Source organism: Trachypithecus francoisi, unplaced genomic scaffold (assembly GCF_009764315.1).
Source record: "Trachypithecus francoisi isolate TF-2019V2 unplaced genomic scaffold, Tfra_2.0 Lachesis_group3, whole genome shotgun sequence".
Lineage (NCBI taxonomy): Eukaryota > Metazoa > Chordata > Mammalia > Primates > Cercopithecidae > Trachypithecus > Trachypithecus francoisi.
Window position 1 is genome coordinate 42138626 of NW_022681468.1, and position 21620 is coordinate 42160245.

A 21620-nucleotide genomic window follows, 5' to 3' on the forward strand; every position below is an offset into this window, starting at 1 on the left:
GGCGCACTGTGCCCCGCGGAGCCTGCAGTTCCAGAGCCCCGTGTGCGGCACCGCCACAGTCTGGGCAGCGGCGGCCAGGGGAGCGCTACTACCATGAACTGCCTGGTCCTCCTCCCCAGAGCTGCTCATCCGGGTCGGGCTGGAGATACAGTCAGGGGACCCCGTCGCCGCCGCCGCGCCCCCTCTTCTTTCGGCTCAATCTTCTCTTCCACCTTTTCCTCCTCTTCCTCCACCTTCTCTTACTGCATCCCCCCCTCCCCCGCCGCGGATCCTGGCCGCTGCTCTCCAGACCCAGGATGCCGGGGGGCAAGAGAGGGCTGGTGGCACCGCAGAACACATTTTTGGAGAACATCGTCAGGCGCTCCAGTGGTAAGGAGAGTTATAGTTCAGAACACCCCTACCTCCATCCCGCCCACACGCGCCCCCCATCCTCTCCATCCCATCCCTCTTCCAAGGGGGGAGGGGGATGCAAGCAGCCTTACCTGGTGGTTTCAGTTACCCCTTGGGCTGGATTTGGGGTGGGGTGGGGTGGCAATGAGATGGTGGAGGAAAGTTAGTTGCATCCCCTTCCTACCAGACAGACTTACCCCCTCCCACCCGTCCAGAGCCCAGAACTGGAGGAAAGAAAGGGGTTGGATAGGGTGTAGGTACATCTGGAGCATAGAGTTGAGTTTTGCTTTTATCTTTCTTGTTCTTCCTTCTCCCACATTTCCCCGCAAAGTGAGCAGCAGGGACTGACCAAATTCTGAGTTAATCTCAGTGGAAAGGTTTCCCTCAAGTTGGGAATGGCTGCGAAAGTGGCTACTTAACAAGATTTAAATCTCTGGAAAGGCTTTTGGCCTCATGGGCACGGGGAAATGTGCTTTGTGCTGGGGAGAGTAGTTGAGGTTGAACCTAAAAAAGAGTTCAGTGCTTGAAAAATGGGAAGGCAATTACTGTGGACAAATTGGTGTTTAAAGTTTCTTCTTGCTATGTTTTTCACTGTACATTGGTCTATATATTTCGTTCGACTTAAACATGAGAAACGTAGAAGTGAAGCAGTAACTATTGGGCTTTTAATGCAACTAGAAAAAAAATCAAAAAGATGCCATCCTACCTTGCTACTGACGTTAATGTTTTCTCGCCTTAATGTGTCTTTAAAATACCATCCATTTATACATTCATTTCCTACAAGATATTCTGGATGGGAATGGTTATATATTTCCACATTTTAAGACCTTATAAACTTTGCGTCTTACTGAAATCTGCATTTTCTACTTGTTTTTAATTCTTTTGTATAATTTTAAACTTCGTAAGTAAGATATGTTGAGTATCTTTTAAAGTTTTTCCTTCAGAGGCTATTATTTTGAGATCTCTTGCTTGGAGAATAATGAGAAAGACATTTCTGTATATGGAGTACAGTAAAGCTTGGAACAAAACAATGGAAATACTCTATGCAGTTCCATAGTGCCTTGTTTGTTCATTCATTGAAACAATATTTATTTGGGTGCCTTATACCATAGACACTCTGTGGTTTCTTGGAATTAAAAAAAGGTAATTAATACACATCCCATCTTCTTAAGAGGCTCCCTGCCTGGTTGGAGGCACACAGAAAGACAGAGGCACACTGAAATGATAAATAATTAAATGAATAATGCTTTCCCTAAATGGTAGATTAGATTATACCAATTCTTAGATTAGAAACTCTTTTAAGACTAGGCTTGCAAATATTTCCTCTAATTTTAAGACTAACTGTATTTAAGTGTCTCAAAGTATTTCCCCCAAATATCTGACTTGTTATTTGTTTTTAATTTGAGGTTTTAAACTTTATTTCTTCATTTTGGCCAATGCCTGAAACAATACAAGTCTAAAGCAGTAGTGTTGTATTTGGGTTGGAAAAAATAGCTAATAGGGTCTGGCCTAGTATTCTTTTAAATGCCTGTAATATATTTTAGTTATATAAATTCATAATGATAGGCAATTTTTATACTTATACATTACCTTCTTGTATTAATATTATACTAAGCCTATAATACAAGGGGATATTACTCTTCAAACAGTTTGGGGGAAATGTGTGGGTTATTGGAATTAGTTAAGTATATAAGTCTTATTTCAGCTTTCTCATCCTCTTGGGTTATTTCAACTCCACGCAATTTGGTTTATGAGAGGACTTTTCAGAGAAGGTCTTAAAAAATAAAATCTGCAGGCTTATGATTGTTCTGCATTATAAAGAGAAAGAACATGAGAATCCCTTGACTAAACTTTACTAATATAGCAACTTTGGTTGAAGCTTCTTATACAGACTATGAAACTATGAGATAGTTTTTTGAATTTTAAAAAATTGTAGATATACTATGAAATGAAGATTTACCATAGGTGGCTTAGAAATGTCTGTTTCTGTTGCCTCCATTTTATATCTACCACTCAAATTAATATTTTATCTTTTTTACACTTCATGTTCATAATCATTTCATTGGTTAAATGTTTCTTTCCTGGATAATACCAAGTGCAAATGAAAATTTATCTGTTTTGGCACTTAAATGCCACCTCTTATTGCCTATGGCTAACTTTGAATACTGCTACGCAAAGACCCTGAACTGTTTGAAGTGTATTAGTTATTTGTAGCGAGTATATATGCAGGTGTGTGTGACAAATGCTGAAAAGTCTCAGGACCTGTTTTATAGGAAGAACCTCAGAAATTGAGAATTATGGTATTAAATTGGTCTACACATTCACGGGGGGATATCCCGCAGTTGTTGTAATTTCTGTATGATTTGGCAGAGAAATAGAAAAATTTATCCTGAGAACTTGTCTAATTGAGACTAATAGAAAATTCCCTTCAAGATTCTCACAGATGGATCAGGTTTGTCTCTTTGAAGCTTTCATTATTCACTAACTTAACAACATTGAAAGTGAACTGTTGGCAGAGCTTTAGTAGGAAGAGAAAGAATAGAACCCAGCACTCCCAATCTATTTAACAATTGAAGAAACAGAGGCTGGCCTTGTCTTTTTTACTGAACCCCAAGAAAAGCTCTTTCTGATACAACATCATTTTCTTCTCATGAGAAGTCAGATCTTATAGTGAGAGTCAGCCAAACATAGAAATACATATAGAGAGACACCCAGATAATACACAACCACATAGATAAACACTCAGCCGGTCAGGCATCCACCCAGAAAACTGAAAAGAGGAATTTCCTACTTCTCCTATTTTGGGGTTTGTCTGTTAAGTATGTCTACCACCCTACAGACACAGAGGAAGCAATCTAACTCTTTTTTTCTCTCTCTTGCACACAAGGAGCAAAATAAGAGATGTAGAAAACAAAACAAAACAAAACAAAACAAAACAAAACACACAGCAGAGAGAAAGGGGTGGGGTGGGGGAGAGAGAGAGATTATGGGACATGAAAAGGAAATGTACACAAAGAGAAAATGTCAGACATTTATTAGTCCATGGATATCACCAATGAACTGAAATCTCAGCCAGTTACAAATTTACCAGAACACTTTTTGATGATGTGAAACAAAAAAGCAAGAAGTGTGGCACATTTGAATATTACTTTTATACCTGACAATTTCTTAATAAAGTTCCAAATTCCTTAGATGCAGTTTCCCAGAATGACAGCGCTGTATTCCGTACTCCAGAGTAGCAACTGTAACCTATGCTATTATTTCATGCCTCTTGAGATTGGATTTTTATTTTTCTTATTTAGTTGACTCAGTCTGTTGTAAGCCAGCATTGCACGTTGTTACTGGTGATTCAAAGTCTATTAAATAAAATAATGAGGGCCATTGAGTAGGATGGATACACACACACTTTATAGCCAAATATCAAAAGAAGCAAGGAATTCTTCTTAGTTTTAAAAGATCATTTCTAGACAAAAGGAATTATAATAATTCTTAGCATGTGATTCTAGTAAATATAGAGAGCATTATTACTCTAAGAAGTTGTAAAGATTAAAGTACAAATGCTATAGGACTGTTTAGACAAATTTTTGGCTAGTACTATCAAAATAAGCCATTAGTAAGGGAAGGTTTAGAGGACTATATGGTGAGTTCATTACCGCTGAGCAAAGTCTCCTAGAAGCACCCTGCCCCAAGGGCTTACAGACTAGATTTGTGTCTAGAACATTATTAGGATACCTTCCTTTATTTAAATTTCAATTATTTATGCAAACTGTTAATCTAAATTGGGCTCTAGGGAGCAGTAAACTTGTGGGTAGAGGTTTAGTATCTGGAAGAAAGTAACTTTTTAGGACTTTTAGGTTAAAATTTAGATTCAAAAGACAAAAAATATTTCAAAGACCTTCAACCTGATTTTGTCTTTGGGCAGCACGTTTTACTCATATGTTGTCTTCAATTCCTTAGCATATAGGCAGAAATGATTACTTTGGGTGACAGTAAAGTAGATTGCTATTTTGAAAAATTATAAGTACAAATTAATACCTTTTAACTAGAAGTTAATTATTTAATATTTTAAACATTATGACAAATTGGAAGTTTATTTTAGTTTTGTGGAAAACTAGAAGTGTTTTTGGGGAAGAAAAGGGGTTCAGGAAAGAAGAAAACAGAGAAGGCAGTATTTTATGAACCACTTACCTTTCAAGAGAAGAAGCTCAATATCCTCAATTTTTCATTCTGCTTGAGATAGCTAGGTTGCACAAGCACTTTCTTTACTCAGCTATCTCTTACTTGTAGAAAAGTCCAATATTATTTTCATGCTGTAATTGACATTTGTACAAACTGAGGTCTTAAAAGAAACCTATAAGAGAGGAAGCAGAACTAGTGATCTATAAACAAAACAAAAAAGGAATAATAACTTTTACAATTAGCCAATTTAAAAGAAATGATGGAAAACAAATGGACTTTATTTTGGTTGTTGTTATAAAGTTATTGACACTTTTTCTTGAAAGGTTTTCTTTAATATCTAAGACACTGTTCAGGAAATATTGATAAAACCACACAGTGTTTTTGAAGCATTGGTTTACTCAGGTCTTATAATGTACCACTTTAACATTTAAAATATCAAAGAGGTTGAAATTGTACTGACCACTTCCTAAATTATATTTATACATAAGCCACAAGATTGTCTCTTGCATTAGATTCCCGCACTCTGTTATATAATAAATGCAGCACATTGCTGATAGAGGGATGCTTATTCTAAGATACTGTTATCTTCACTAGAAATTACCCTCTTTGTCTATCTTTTGCTTGATTCCAGAAGTAGGATGTGTAAGAAATCCATCTACCTAGGCACCTTGTAACTGACTTGCTAAAAGGACCATATAAACATGATTTTTAATAGAAGGGAGTAGTTATGATTATTTTAATTGATAGCAACTGAGTAGATTTCCTAAAGAAGCCCTTTAGTTTAGTCAGTGTTTATCTCTTTCTTTCCTTGTGAGTCACAGCCGAGTTTCTTAGCTTGGAGGAACAATGCTTCTGCATTCTCCAGAGTGTAGCCTAGGAAAAGGTTGTACTGTTCACCAAAGTACTGTAGTTAGTATTGACCACAAGAGGTCACTCTGGGTTCTGTCACAGGTGAACCAAGTAGTTAATATTTTTCTCTTTTTCTGTTCCCTCCTCCCTCTTCACCCACCTTGCTCGTCCTCCCCAAAATTTGACTGGGAGGGAGTCAATGTAGTTAGCTGGTGCTCTTGGAAGAAAATATCTAAAATAAAAGACATGCAGGAAAGTTAAATGAAAAAAAGTATTTATTATATTAATTATTAGAATTTATTTTAGTTGATAGTGATCAACATTTTATAACTACACAAATGTGATATTGATAAAAATTGTTTCTGTAAAGAAATGGATTTAAATACATTGCAGACCAATAGAGCATTTTCTCTAGCAGATAAAATTTTATTGTAATACACAATTTCAGCATTTCATATATATAGTATATGAAATATAAAGTCTTGCAGAAAAGTGACTGTATATAATGCTTCATACTGAGAAGATTACATATTTCCCACTTCAACAGAATTTTTCTCTATTAGACATCTTTATATAATTTATATTGAATTGGTGAAATAGAATCAGTTCATAACAGTGCTTTAATTTTATCAAAAGATAGTTTAAAGATTTATAGTTACTTCCTCAGGATGTTATGTAATCCTAGTATTTTATTTTTACCTAAATTTTAAAAATTAAATACAAAGCTAAATTATTTAAAATTATTAAATAATATTTTCAAAGTTCTTCAAATTATTAAACTTCAAAAGACAGGATTGGGGATAGACTGTTTTAAGAGATTTTGTTTCCTCTTAGTAAATCTGAATTTCGATTTAAGGCAATTCTTTTTTCTTTTTAGTAGGGTTAGAAATCATATATTGAGACATACTTTGAAATGTTCCATACAAAATTGGTTTTAATGGGAAAAATTGAAATGTGCCTTAAAATTCTTTTATAAATAAAAGAGATGTGTTGTGAATCAGATAAACATGAATAACATCACAACCCAAAACCAGTGGCAATTATTGTTGTGGAAATTGAGGTCAAAGAAAGTAGTGTTGATGTATGCTAGACAATGGACATTTATGAAACGAGTTCCTTTACCAACAGCAAAGCAGAATTTAAAAAAAATTCTCAGCATTTTTCACTAAATAGTCTAGCTTAATAATACATGACATGAATCCTTTTCATCATTTAAAGATAATCAAAAAGAATCATTTAAATATTCCTATTTTATATAATATAGTAGCTAATATATTAGAAAGGCTGAGTCTTGAAATATATTTGATCAAATGGAGACAGTAATAACTATTGTCACATAAATCAGTGTGTATTTTAGACATCATTTTAGTATTTGGTTATATGTGGATACTATTACCTAGTAAAGAGACTTATTTATATAAATTCTAGATAGTAGTTTTGTGATACATTAAGTTGCCAAAGGGAAAAAGAGAAAAATTAATGAGCACAGTAATTTAGAAAGAAAGTGTGGTTAGAAAGCTATTTGAAATTTTACCAAAAATAGATTTATCTCTCTCTTTGGGTCTGGTCCCATTACAGAAATATAACTATTAAGTGCAAAGTCATGTGGACTTCAAAAGATACACAATTTGAGATCTAAGCTTATGTGCAAAATCATAACAGTTTGTAGATGTAAGGACATATAATTGGGAAGTCATGAAAATTTTGGTATATGAACTAAGCTCCTTGAGGATATGGGTCGTATCTTAAAAAGACATTTATGTTCTCTACAGTGCAGAGCACATAGCAGTAAGTATGCATTGAATAAATGCTTTTTTGATTTTCGTCTCCTAAAGTAACAAAGACCATAATTAATTCTTTCCCCAAGCCAATGCTGATTAAATCTATTAAGTGAGCTTGAATAAGTAATTACATAGTTTAACTATTTAGTTAATCAATGCATATATCTGAAAACAGAAACCACACTGCATAGAGCAAATCAGATGGTACTTCTGAGAGGATGAGAAAGGAATATGAAACGGATCCCATGTTCATTTCCTATTCCAAATTGAGATATGACTGAAATATTTTCTACCATTTTTGTTTTAATCATCAAGAGCTTGAAAGCTGGACTATTTTATGCCAGAAAGAACTGCTTAAAAATTTGTAGATTCTAACTAAATTATTTTAACAACTTTGCAGTTAGGAGTTATTGATGGTGAGTTTTATCCCTGGGAATCAATCCTTACCTGCTTAAGTACCTTCTGAGTGAGTTTTGCCTTGGGGAGCAGCTTACAGCCGTGTGCAGTATCCAGTAGAAGAGGAAAATGACTTTTAGATTTTTAGAGACTGCAGGACCAGCCTCAGGTTTCCATATTTAACTGAAAATGGAACAACTCACTTGGATTCAGGGGAAAAGTTAATCTTTGTCCTGAGCTTTTCTGTAAACCCCTTTTGATCTGTTGGCATTTATTTTTATTTTTAAAATTTGGGGGCAAATTATAGAATAATGAGTTTATTTTTATATATTTACAGCATTGAAAAAATAGAGGAGTTCCTCAGTGGGGGTTAAAGAGTCTCAGAATAAAGGCTCTGAAATACAATGCTGATCCTTTTGCTTGGCTCTCATGCCCTTTCTAGTTAATTATCCATTAATGCAACAAAATTTTATTGAGTACCTACTATGTGCTAGGCAGGGATCTAGCACTAGGGATTCATAATGAACACAATGACAAAAACAATGTTTCTCCTGTTTTTCTGTGGAAGGCATGTACATATTTATTAGGTTCTAGAGGCCTGCATTAGAGTCCTGGCTCTGATACTTACTAGCTCGGTGACTTAACTTCCCTGTACCTAGTTTCCTTATCTATAAAATACAAGTAATAATAGTACCTAGTTTATGGGGTTAGAGTGAAGATTAAGTTAGGCAATACATGTAAGTATGGAGAACGGTGCCTGGCACATAATAAGCATTATATCATGCCATTAGTTATTATTATCATTTAGTTGTTTAAATGTTTGAATGCACTATCTATAGTTGATGTTTTTAATTCTTAGTCACCATTTCCTTCTGCACCTCTTTTCAACTAATTTCTGTCTACTCCATAATGCTGAAAATTCCTAGAAAATTACAAGTGAGCATTCTTGTAAATCTTAAGACCTTTTCTTGGTCCATATTTTTTTTTACTTTGCAGGGTTTGAAACTATACTCCCCTATCCTCTCCACCATTTCTCTTATAGCTGTCATGAGCTTACACGCCCTGCTGCCCTTTCTACTGGCTTCCCTTTTTGTTCCTCTCCTCCTCCCTCCTCTCCTTTTCCTTCCTAAAGAATGAGTTGAGTAGTCACACAAGTTCTCCCTTCAACTTTCTTTCTTGCATCTCCATCCTACTTTTCAGGGAAAGTTTGTCTTCTGCCATAATTTAAATTTTATCTTCTCTGTGCCCCAGGTCTATGTTTCCAAAGGTATACAGGATTTCTCTTCTTGTACTACTCAAAAGTCATCTAAAACTCAGTGTGGGTAGAATAGAATTTATTTGCTTTTGGCTCCAGATTGACTTTTTTTTTTTTTATCTCCCCATTTCTATTCAAAGTGTCTTTAGTATTTTTGTTTTTTACTCTAGAAGTGTTAGGGTCATCTTTGACTTTCCATTCAGTATAACATTAGTCTTACTTTCCAACTAGATTATCAATCCTTAGCTTTCTTTTGTGTCTCCTGTAAGTGCTGGTGCAGAGTAAGTTAATTCATGCCCATTTACTGCACTGACTCATCTTAAGGCATGAAGCATGTCCATAACTGACATCACATGCAGCCGGTGTCTCTAACTGTGATGGACCAAAGAAAGAATTACAGGTCAGAAGGAAAGAGTTGCCTCATTAACTGAGCTCAGAAACAAGAGGTCTCCAAGAGGGAGGAATGAAATGCGTGATATATTCTCCTTGCTCATTCCTAAAGCAACTTCTGTCTCTACTAGAGCAACCATTATCAAGGTAACTGGTAATCTTCCTGGAACTCTGTGAGGGCATTTCCAAGGCTCACAGAACAGTGCTCTCCACTGTGCTCTCAGGCACAGTGCCAGGATGGAAAGAGCAAAGGTGTTGAGTTCTTGACAACATGGTTTCCTGTCTAGCCCTCACTCCTGGTGACACACTGAGGCTCTCCAGAATGAGGACACCCACCTTTCAGGGTTGCTGAGAAGATGTGGTGAAGCCACAGTTGTAGTGGATCTCCCACTGCCTCATCTCAGTGAGGACTTACTACCTATTCACTTTTTAATGTTTTCTTTAGACAAGGTAAGCTAGGGGAGATTTTTTTTTTTTTTTAACCTGAAGAAAGCAAGAAATTAAGTAGTCAAGAATTTCCCAGCAGAAACTGGTGGATCTGAGCTTAAAAGCTTTTGAGTTCAGTTTACTGAGGGCTTACTTTGGAGAGAATACCAAAACCAAGCAAACAACCCACCCCTGTCCATCCCCGCTCCAAACAAAAACCGACTGCCCAGAGCAAAAGAGGTATCAGTTCTGTTTACTTCAATACCTGATAATTCTTGGACAAACTGAGAAATAAAGCAGAAACATCAGCCTCTTCTTATAACCAGCCTAGTGAAATCCGGCCAAAGGAGAGAGATGAATTGAATTTGTAGCTCTGTATCTTTTTCTTGAACAATTAGCTCCGTTGCACAGAGAGTAGAAATTTAAAAACATATAAGAGAAAGCTTTAGAAAATTAATTGGATTGTGAATGCATTCAGAAAAGCCTCCTCTGTTTTTCTATCATGTGTGCAAGTTGGACCAGCTTTTTAACTGAGGTTTTTCATCATTTATCTTGCCATTAGTGTTTAATTGCCATTAAAACGTAACTTCAAAGAAAATACGTAATCTCCTCAGAAAAGATGCAGTCCATTTGCAAAAATCTTTATTTGTAGGAATTAAAATGATGCTTAAACATTAAATATATACTTTTGTTCCTCTTATAAATATATCTTGACTGATTTAGCTTTTATTCCCCAAGATTATGTAACTAGCATAAGTCTTATGGCTTCAGGTATTTTAAGAAATTTCATTGCAATAAAATTTAGTAAAATGTTATCATTATATCAGGGTGAAAGTTTTCTGTTGTGTTATGAGGCAATGCATCAAATAGGCCATTATTGCAATTATATTTTGCTTCTAATGATTCTGACCAGTTTACGTTTTAGAAAGTCATTTTTTCATGAACAAAACACCAGCTATTAAAAGTAGAAACGTTGAATTGTTAAACATTTTGTGGAGAAATCTTTTTTAATAACAAAGTTGCTATTATTCCTACCACTGGAATTTCAGAAATATATGTTAAAGTATCTCATGCATTTTGAACCACTTTGGCTGGATGAAAAAATGAAGTTAATGCCATCAAAGAAACATAGAAACTTAAAAATGTACCTTTGATCGTGAAGGAGATAGAAAGTGGAAGCATATTTTTATCTTTGATGACAGCTGAACAAGTTTGAATAAATTAACAGACATTTTTGCATATTTTAAACTCCTACAGTGATGGTCTGCTTAATGTTGCCAATATTATTGGGTAATAATTAGTGTCATTGTGGAAGGTACAAAGTATGTCTGCACATTTGCTATATTGCTAGAGGATTGTTGTAGGATACAGTAGGATACAGGTGTATTTTGTAAGGATATGAAGGACACCAGCCTTAGATTCTGTCATTGACATAGAAATGGGCAGTGCACATACCACAAATCAACATTGTGGATGTGGGCATGACATATAAATTATGTTTTTGTTTAGCCATCTGTACCAATATTTTGTTTAACCCAAATACAATTGCTGTATATGCTTCAGATTTTTCCACTATTACTGTTCTATGAAACTTAAATAGATCTATAGATATCATTCATCCAGAAGACACATTTAAAAAATAATACAGGCTGGATGCAGTGGCTCATGCCTGTAATCCCAGTACTTTGGAAGGCTGAGGCGGGCAGATCACGAGGTCAGGAGATCGAGACTACCCTGGCCAACATGGTGAAAACCCGTCTCTACTAAAATACAAAAAATTAACCAGGTGTGGTGGTGCGCGCCTGTAGTCCCAGCTACTCGGGAGACTGAGGCAGGGGAATCACTTGAACCCAGGAGGCAGAGATTGCAGTGAGCCAAGATCACACCACTGTACTCCAGCCTGGTGACAGAGCAAGACTCCATCTCAAAGCAACAAACAACCAAAACATTACAGACTGTATAATTTAAATTTACAAGTTTCCAGATGCTAGTCAAAGTGCGGGAATATCTGCTTTCTGCTTTGGAACACCCACCCCCCACCTGTTTTTTTTTTTTTTTTTTTTTTAAACTTATTGCCTATTCCTTGAAAAAAAAATACCTGCCATGGTCCTTATCTACATTCTTGACAATGTCTAAGCATTGCTTTATAACTATTTATTGACTGACTATATGACTTTAAATAGGAATCAGAATTTTTTATTTGATATAGTCATAAAACATTTGTGGGTATACAGCAATGAACAAATAGACATGGTCCTTGACCTCATGGAACTCAGAGTCTGGTAGGGGAGGCAGGCATTCACCAAGCCCACATCAAATATATAATTACAAATTGTGGTAAGCATTTTGGATGAAAAGGGAAGGGTGTGATGATCATGTGCAACACGATCTAATTCCAATTGGGAGGACTTTCTAAGGAAGTAGTGTTAAATTGATAACTAAAGTGAGACGTAACAAGAGGATAAGTGGGAAGAAGAATATTTCAGGCAAAGGGAAAGCATGTGAACATTCCCAAGGAGAAAAAGAAAATAAATGGTTAAGTTTGTGAAGCTTACAGACTAGCGCAGCTGGATTGCCTTGGGTGAAACCAGAAGAAAGACAGGAGATAAGGGTGAGTGACAGTTAGGGGCCTGACTATTCAGGGGAAAGATTTTGTGTTTTATTTCTAGTGCAGTGGAAAAACCTCATAGTCCCAAGAGCTACTTCTGTAAGGGTTGAGGGGAGGAGAAGCAAGATGGGAGACCACATATCTTGTCTGGTCTCTGTGCAATAGTCCAGACAAGATATGATGGTGGTCTGGCCTGGCATGGTAGTAGTGGAGATGGAGAGAAATGGATGCATCAGATATGTTTTGTTAGTAGAATTATTAGGATCTAGTAATGAATTTGACGACATGGATGAGGTGTGAAGGATGACTCCCAAGGTTGTGGCCCAAGCATCTGCATGCAGATGGAGGTAGGGAAGATATCCTTGAGATGGGAAAAACTGGAAGAAGGCCATGCTTGGAATGAAACTCTAAAGACCATCTGCATCATCACTGCCATCTAGCTCCCTTTTCATTCCCTCGAAGAAAAGAAGAATGCAGTCAAAGACAGCTTAGCTCAATATAAGTGTGTACAGATATGATTTCTGCATTCTACTTGCAGAGTTCAGAAAGGAGCCAGGTAATTAGCTTGGACAGTCTGGTCATTCTTATGGATTAGAAACATGTATTTTCAGATTTTGATAAGAAACTGACTCGGATAAGAAACTAAGTAAACTTTTGAATAAAACCCAAACCCCAAACCAAACCTAACTTTATAATAAATATTTGTCAGTAAGCATTGTTGAAAAGGCCTCTGCAACCAACTCCTTTTAGAAAAAGTTAGTGATTGCTACATGCGTTTTATTGGGTCACTTTTGCTTCAGATTTTCCTTCTTAGGCATTGATTTTTGGAATGTGTGTTCTTTGAATGGGAGCACTGTGAAGGGTGGGGTGATAACTGGAGCTGCGACTGCCTGCACTGATTCTTCCTCATTGAAGCCCCAGTGATCCGGAAGAGCAGCTTGAAATAGCCCTCATCTGGGTTTCTAGTCTTGCCTGTACTTCGCTTCTGTTGGAGGAGCTCTGTGTCCCAGGGTTTGAGGGCTTTGAGAGCGAGAGCCATGGTTTCCGGGTGGTGTGCTTCTCCAAAGTTAGAACTACAAGAAAACAGTCAGAGGGAAAATGCAACTGTCTTTCTTCACACACTGCTCTGGATCTTGGCAAATCTATAAATTAGTGAAAGTTTTTTTTTGTGTGTGTGTGAAGTCCTTTTTCTTCTCGACTCCACTCCATTTTCTTTCTTCCTCAGTACTCTAAAATGTGTTTGTGTGTCTTATTATCATTTCTTAAAATACTTAAAAACTGCTAGTCCTCTGAAATATTTCTCTCTGGGGGTAATTTGCATAAAAAAGGTAAAAAGGAGAGGGAGCCAGAGGCTTAACCCCCTAAAAAGGCATTCCACCCTTTTATTCTACACTTCTTAAAAACTGTATATATTTAAGGCCTATAACATTGTTTTATATACATATAAATAGTGAAATGATTATACAGTCCCGCAAATTAACCCATTCATCATCTTCCACAGTTACCCTTTTGTCTGTGTGTGGTAAGAGCTAAAATCTCTCTTAGCCAATTTTCAGCATACAATACAATATTATTAAGTACGATGTTAGTAACTGTAGTCCTCATGTTGTGCATTAGATCCCTAGACTTATTTATCCTACGTAACTCCCAGCTTGTATCCTTTGATTTCTCCCATTTCCTTCCCCTCCACACTACCAGTGTTAATGTACATGAGATTTCTGGATCTGAGAAGGATATGATTTTCATAAAAACAAACAAAAACAAATCTAATCATATTGGAGCAGCTCAGAGGAAAACATATTTTTTTCTCCTGGAATTGCTGTAGAAAGGGAGGAAACATCCCACATGCTCTTATATTGCCTTTATTGACTGAATATAACCTTCCTTTGTCCAGAATTTTTTATCAGCCAGGATTGTTGATCCCATGATTTGTGTATGATCTCCTTTAGGAATTAATATGTAGTAGTATTAACCTAAGTGTAGTTATTTTCCTATTTTCCGAATAAATTGCTCTATAAAGAGGAAGTGCCTCCTTATATTAAAACAAAATGAAACAAAAGCTTAGACAGCAGTTCAGAAATATAGTCTGATAGAATAGAAAGTCTTAGACAGGGAGACCTGGTTCTGTCTTTTTCCCCTACTAGATACTCTTTTCCTATATTGTACGAGTCCTTAAACTTTCCTGGTCTTTTTCCCATCCATAAAAGAAAGGAAAAGCAGAAGATGGGTGCATTCTGGGGTCACCTGAGGATCTTGTTAAAATGCAGGTCTGACTCAGAAGGTCTGGGGTGGGTCCCAGGTTCTACAGTGCCAGTAAACTCCCAGGTGATGCTGGTCCATACTTTGAGTAGCAAGGCACTGGATCAAAGTGTGCCAGACTTGGCTGAGCATGAGAGACTTACCTCTATGCCTGCATTTTTGTATTCACCTGTGAGGGAGTCAATTCAGAGCATCTGCATTAGAATTTAGCAATCTCTATTTTTGACATTCGTGACGCGATTCTATTGCAGCTGCCAGCATTTAGGAATTATTGCACTAGATTAGTGCTTCTCCACCCTGGCTGCACATTGAAAGAATCTGAAAGATTTAGCAATAAATATTGATGCCTAGGTTCCACTCAAGACCAATTAAAACAGAATCTTTGGGGTGTGGGGACTGGGATAAATAACTCCTAGGTGGCCCTCTCCAATCTCCCTCAACTTTCACTCCACTCAACTGTGCAGTCAAGATGGAGAAACACTGGTAATAATCCCTAGGGGGCCGTTTGGAATTAAGGGTCTTTGATTAGTTTTTAACTTTCTAACCCTTGAAGAAAAAGTGCTTGTTTTATTTTAGGTTCACCTCTGATAGGATACTGCATAGTCTTGAATGAATATCATGAGTTGTTTTCAAGTCTGTATTCAAGTTGTTTTCAAGTCTTAGACCCTTATAGATGCATTCCAGAATCTGCTGACGTGTGAAATTACAGCTTCTGAAATCTTTGCCTCCTGGTGAGGATAATGCCCTGATTCTTAGGCAACTCATACAGGACCATATTGTGTGTTTGATTCCTTTGGAGTTGAAATGTTTGTAAACATCTTTAAGGACGGAAACAATCTGGAGCTCAAGGAAAGTTCCATTTTCCAGAATTCATGGCTCAAGGTCCTTTAAGAGCTATGAGGACAAACCAGAACTGGTTTCCCTGTCAAGACTGGTTGATAAGAATGGGTGATGGTCACTGAGATTCTGGGCAATTTCTTTAAAGGCATCATGTTTCCAAAACTTCTAGACCCTCTCACTTTCTAGATTTGTAACTCATTTGCTTTGCAAAGAAGTCATTCCTCTGTAATCAGATTTCTTTTTGCCAACATGTTTTAAAGCTAAAGGAAATTAAAATTTTCCCAGGAACAATTATAATTAATTTGCTATTCTGTTCTTAATATTTATTAATAATATATTTTTCATTTGTTGAAATAAGAATTTTCGTGACTACAGGGAAATGCAACAGTTATTTGAATATTTCATATACATAGAGAGTGTTTCAGTGAACAAATAGAGAAATTTCAAAAAGAAGCCTCTGGATAGTTAATATTCAGCAATTTCTATCTAATCTAGCCTTGATTAAAAAATCTGTCTCCCTCTCTTCTTATTTCTCCTTTTTCTCAAGTATTTTATTCTGTAGTTTAGTTCTCAGTGATAAATATAATTTTATAGGTTTTGGTTTTTGCAGGGTCAATATTTAACAGTTTATTTTTTCTAGGTTCTTCACTTACATGCATACATATATTCCCCGCCACACACACACCAAGATACTTCTGCATATACAACTCAGTAACATAATCTTGCACCTGATAATAATAGCTTATAAATGCTTTTTGCTTTAATAGTTTATAAAGACTGCTTACTTTGCTTAGTTTCCATAACTACCCAGAATGGTGGGCATTACTGTTACTAGTTTGTATATCAGGCACCCAGTAGCCTAATTAAAACTCTCCAGCTTTTTCACAGAAACTTACTTGATGGTATGGAGAAGGGATCCAAGTTCTGGGAGAATATTTGGGTCAGGGCTCCTTATGGTATATTGATTGTTATAAATGTTTACCACTTGATAACATCTCATATAAAGTAGACTTAGCACCACGTCTACTTTACTCAACTGTGGTTTTATAAAACATTCAGCAATGGTAAAAGCAGTTTTCATGTTTGTCCGCCATAAACTCAGAGTGCATATAGTTAAAATGCAATTATTAAAGCCTCGAGGTAAAGTCTGGTGAGCACAGTCCAGTTACTTAACTCTTTGATGGTTTCAGTTACTAGACTTAAACTTCAAGCATAAAGATGAATGGAGAGCATATTTCCTAGACTACCTTTTTAAAAATTTTAAGTTGGTTTGAAAAACACTCTTAGTTGTTAGGTCTGATTGACTATGTGAGCAAATACTTTAGGGTATATCTGAATTGAATTGTCCATATTCTATATTATTGGTTAAAATGTAGATATTTTGAAAAATGGGATTGAAGAGAAAAGCAAAGTCTTAATTATCTACTTTTGATTCTGACTTCTGTGTTCTTCCCTTAAACAATTCTGCTTCCAGTCTAACAGGAAGAGTTAGTTCTCCCTGCAGCGAGTTGCTTTAGGACTTTTCCTTCATTCCTAGTCTTCCTACTTTTCCATCTAAAGCAAAAAAAGAGACATAATTTCCTAGACTACTTAGGAAGAGTTTAAATTTGCAATTATTTCAGCCAAGAATTAGAATTTAAGGAACATGTGTTCTAGCTGCAACTTCTGACCTTGGGAATCTAGGCTTTGTGAGTCTGTGACTTATTGCCTGATGAGTGATCAGTAAAAGAGGAAATAAAGTTTTCCTAATTAGGGATAACATGTACAACATCAGGCCCAATACCTAGCATAGAGTAGGGGCTACACTAATGGTTGCTTTTGTTATTAATTTTGTTACTACACAGAGTTACTCAAGTGTAAGTGGAATAATTTATTAACAAATGGGTAGTGATAGCTGGACCCTGCTGAGCTGGAGTCTGAATGTTCCCATTGCAGAGCTATTGAAAATGGTATCATGGGGGCAGGGTAATTTTTTTTTTTTTTTTTTTTTTTGAGACGGAGTCTCGCTCTGCCGCCCAGGCTGGAGTGCAGTGGCCGGATCTAAGCTCACTGCAAGCTCCGCCTCCTGGGTTTACGCCATTCTCCTGCCTCGGCCTCCCGAGTAGCTGGGACTACAGGCGCCCGCCATCTCGCCGGGCTAATTTTTTGTATTTTTAGTAGAGACGGGGTTTCACCGTGTTAGCCAGGAGGGTCTCGATCTCCTGACCTCATGATCCGCCCGTCTCGGCCTCCCAAAGTGCTGGGATTACAGGCTTGAGCCACCGTGCCCGGCCGTAATTTTTTAATGGCAGAGTTAATATGAAATAGTGAGAATGATCCAAATCCTAACACATGTCTTGAAAACTAGTCTGTTTATAAGAGAGAGAGAGGTTTGTAAAGCCTTTGCAGGGTTGTTTAAATCATGCTTTTAAAATCCTAAGGTACACCCCTTCATTGGGCTATGGAATTGATTTAACAGGTCTTGATTAATGCACCCAAAATTGAAATAGGTTAGAAATTGTAGAGTGCATCTCATGTAGTGAGTAAATGTAGTCTGAGAAATTTTTTCAATTGTGTATTGTGTATGTACATGTCTGCACGTATGTATATACACTTGAGTCATTATGTAAAAATTATTTCTGGCCGCGCGCAGTGGTTCACGCCTGTAATCCCAGCACTTTGGGAGACCGAGGCGGGCTGATCACGAGGTCAGGAGATCGAGACCATCCTGGCTAACACGATGAAACCCCGTCTCCACTAAAAAAATACAAAAAAATTAGCCGGGCGTGGTGGCAGGTGCCTGTAGTCCCAGTTACTAGGGAGGCTGAGGCAGGAGAATGGCGTGAATCCAGGAGGTGGAGCTTGCAGTGAGCCGAGCTCGCACCACTGCACTCCAGCCTGGGCGATAGGGCGAGACTCCGTCTTAAAAAAAAAAAAAAAAAAATTATTTCTTACTATGAACTTTAATAAAAAAAAGTTTTAAAAACACTATTTGTTAGATCAGCAGACCCTTTAATGTTTACAGTCTTTCTTTTTTAAGCCTGTGGGATCCTTTTTCCTAGAATACTAGCAATTCCTTCAACCAATAAATAATAAGTATATTGTAATGCTTTTCTTAAATTGTTTTAAAAAATCGACAAGTAAAAATTGAATATGTTTATAGTGTACAACAAGACTGCCTTTCTCTTCAGTACGATTTTTCAAAATATCTACGTTTTAATCAATAATATAGAATATGGACAATTCAAGTATTTGCCAGGTATACCTGAAGTATTTGCTCACATAGTCAATCAGACCTAACAACTCAGAGTTTTTTTTTTTTTTTCAAACTAACTTGAAGTTTTTAAAAACATAGTCTAGGAAATGTAATGCTTTGATATATGTCTACATTGTGGAATGGCTAAGTCAAGCTATTTCATATATTCATTGCCTCACTTGTCACTTCTTTTTTTTTTTTTTTTTTTGCAGTGAGAACACTTAAAGTCTCCCTTAGAGGTTTTCAAATATGCAATATATTGCTATCAACTGTAGTTAACCTGATATATGGTAGATCACTCAAACTTACTCTTTCTGTCCAACTGAAATTTTGTGACCTTTGACCAACATCTCCCCAGTGTCTCCACCCTTCAGCCTTTGGTAGCCACCATTTTTCTCTGTTTCTATGAGTTTGACTTTTACATTGCACATGTAAGTAAGATCATATGGTGTTTGTCTTTCTATGTCTGACTTATTTTGCTTAAAATAATGTCCTCCAGGTTCATCCATGTTGTCACAAATGACAATACTTTTTTCTTTACAAAGGCTGTATAATATTCCATTAGGCATATATACCACATTTTCTTTATTAAATCATCTGTTGATTGGTACTTCGGTTGATTCTATATCTTGGCTACTGTAAATAGTGGAGCAATAAACATGAGCATGCAGATAGCCCTTTGACATACCGATTTAATTTCCTTTGGCTATATACCCAGTTGTGGAATTGGTGGATCATCTGGTGGTTCTATTTTTAATTTTTTGAGGAACCTCCATTCTGTTTTCTATAATGATTGTACTAACTTATATTCCCACCAACAGTGTATAAGAGTTCCTGTTTCTTGGCATCTTGGTCAGTTGTTATCTTTTGTCTTTTTGATAATAGCCATTACAGGAGGTATAAAGTAACATCTTATTGTGGTTTTAATTTGCATTTCCCTGATGATTAGTGATGTTAAGCTTTCTTTCATGTAACTGTTAGCTCTTTGCATATTGTCTTTTGAGGAATGTCTATTCATGTCCTTTGCCCATGTTTTAATCTGGTTATTTGTTTTCTTACTATCAAGTTGTTTGAGTTTCTTATATATTTTGCATATTAACCCCTTATGTGTTTGGTTTATAGATATATTTTATTACTGTATAGGTTGTCTCTTCACTCTGTTGATTGTTTCCTTTGCTGTACAGCTGTTTAGTTTGATGTAATTTCATTTGTTAATTTCTACTTTAGTTACCTGTGCTATTGAAGTCATATCCAAAAAATCTTTGCCCAGACCAATGTCCTGCAGCTTTCCTTCTATGTTTTCTTCTAGCAGTTTTATAGTTTCAGGTTTGATGTTGAAGTGTTCAATCCATTTTGAGTTAATTTGACTATATGGTGTGAGATGAGTGTCTAATTTTATTCTTCTGATGTGGGATATCCAGTTTTACCAACATTCTTTATTGAAGAGATTGCCCTTTTCTCATTGTATGTTTTTGGTATCTTTGCTGAAAATCAATGGATTATAAATGTGTGGTTTTATTTCCAGGCTCTCTATTATGTTTTATTTGTCTATGTGTCTATTTTTATGCCAGTACCGTGCTGCTTTTATACTATAGCTTTGTAGTATATTTTGATATCTGGTAGTATGATGACTCGCTGGCTTTGTTCTTTTTGTTCAAAATTGCTTTGGCTATTGGGGTCTTTTGTGATTCTGGATAAACTTTAGGATTTTTTTTTCTCTACTTCCGTGAAACATGTCTTTGGGGTTTTGATTGGAATTACATTGAATCTGTGGATTGCTTTGGGTTGTATGAACTTTTTTTTTTTTTTTTTTTGAGACGGAGTCTTGCTCTGTTGCCCAGGCTGGAGTGCAGTGGCCGGATCTCAGCTCACTGCAAGCTCCGCCTCCTGGGTTTAGGCCATTCTCCTCCCTCAGCCTCCCGAGTAGCACCCGCCACCTCACCCAGCTAGTTTTTTGTATTTTTTTTTAGTAGAGACGGGGTTTCACCGTGTTAGCCAGGATGGTCTCGATCTCCTGACCTCATGATCCACCCGTCTTGGCCTCCCAAAGTACTGGGATTACAGGCTTGAGCCACTGCGCCCGGCCTGGGTTGTATGAACTTTTTAACAATATTAATTCTTCCAGTCCATGAACACAGGATATATTTCCATTTATTTGTGTCTTCAGTTTCTTTTGTCTATGTTTTACAGTTTCCAGCGTATAGATCTTTCACCTTCTTGGTTAAATTTATTCCTAAGTACTGTTTATTTTATTTTACTTTATTTTTTGGTTGCTATTGTAAATGGTATTGTTTTCTTGATTGCTTTTTTGGATAGTTTGTTATTATAGAAATGCTTTTCATGTGTTGATTTCATATCCTACAACTTTACTGAACTTGTTTATTTGTTCTAACAGTTTTTTCTTTGAGTCTTTGTTTTTTTCTACATGTAAGATCATATTGTCTGCAAACAGAGACAATTTAACCTCTTTATTTCCTATTTGGAAGGCTTTATTTCCTTTCTCTTTCTAGTTGCTCTGGCTAGGACTTCAGCTAGAAATTGAGTAAAAGTGGTAAGAATGGGATCCTTGTCTTGTTCCCGATTTTAGAGGAAAAACTTTCAACTTTGTACCATTGAATATGATGTTAGAGCTTATTATGGCCTTTATTATGCTGAGGTACATACCTTCTGTACCTAATATGTTGATAGCTTTTAATCATGAAACAATGTGGAATTTTTCAAATGCCTTTTCTGAATCTATTGAATTGATATTACGGTTTTTGTCCTTCATTCTGTTAATGTGGTCTATCATATTTATTGATTTGCATGTTTGAACAATCCTTGCATCTCAGGAATAAATACCACTTGATCATGGTGAATTATCCTTCTATGTGTTGTTGAATTTGGTTTGAAAATATTTTATCGAGGATTTTTGCATCTATGTTCTTCAGGGATATTGGTGGATAATTTTCTCTTTTCATGGTGTCCTTGTCTGGTATCAGGGTAATGCTGGCCTCCTAAAATGAATTTGAA

At 36.5% G+C, this 21620-nt stretch overlaps 1 protein-coding gene across 2 annotated transcripts in view; it reads left to right on the forward strand.

The window, feature by feature from the left end:
• The first annotated feature begins 250 nt into the window (after positions 1-250).
• Positions 251-21620, forward strand: part of KCNH5 (potassium voltage-gated channel subfamily H member 5) — a 351127-nt gene continuing 329757 nt past the window's right edge. Inside the window, exon 1 of one of the 2 annotated variants that reach the window (XM_033187796.1) lies at positions 251-369. In XM_033187796.1, the coding sequence (XP_033043687.1) occupies positions 297-369 (73 nt within the window). In that variant the 5' untranslated portion in view covers positions 251-296. The remainder of the gene's footprint in view (positions 370-21620) is intronic. The other variant, XM_033187797.1, reaches the window with a different exon arrangement.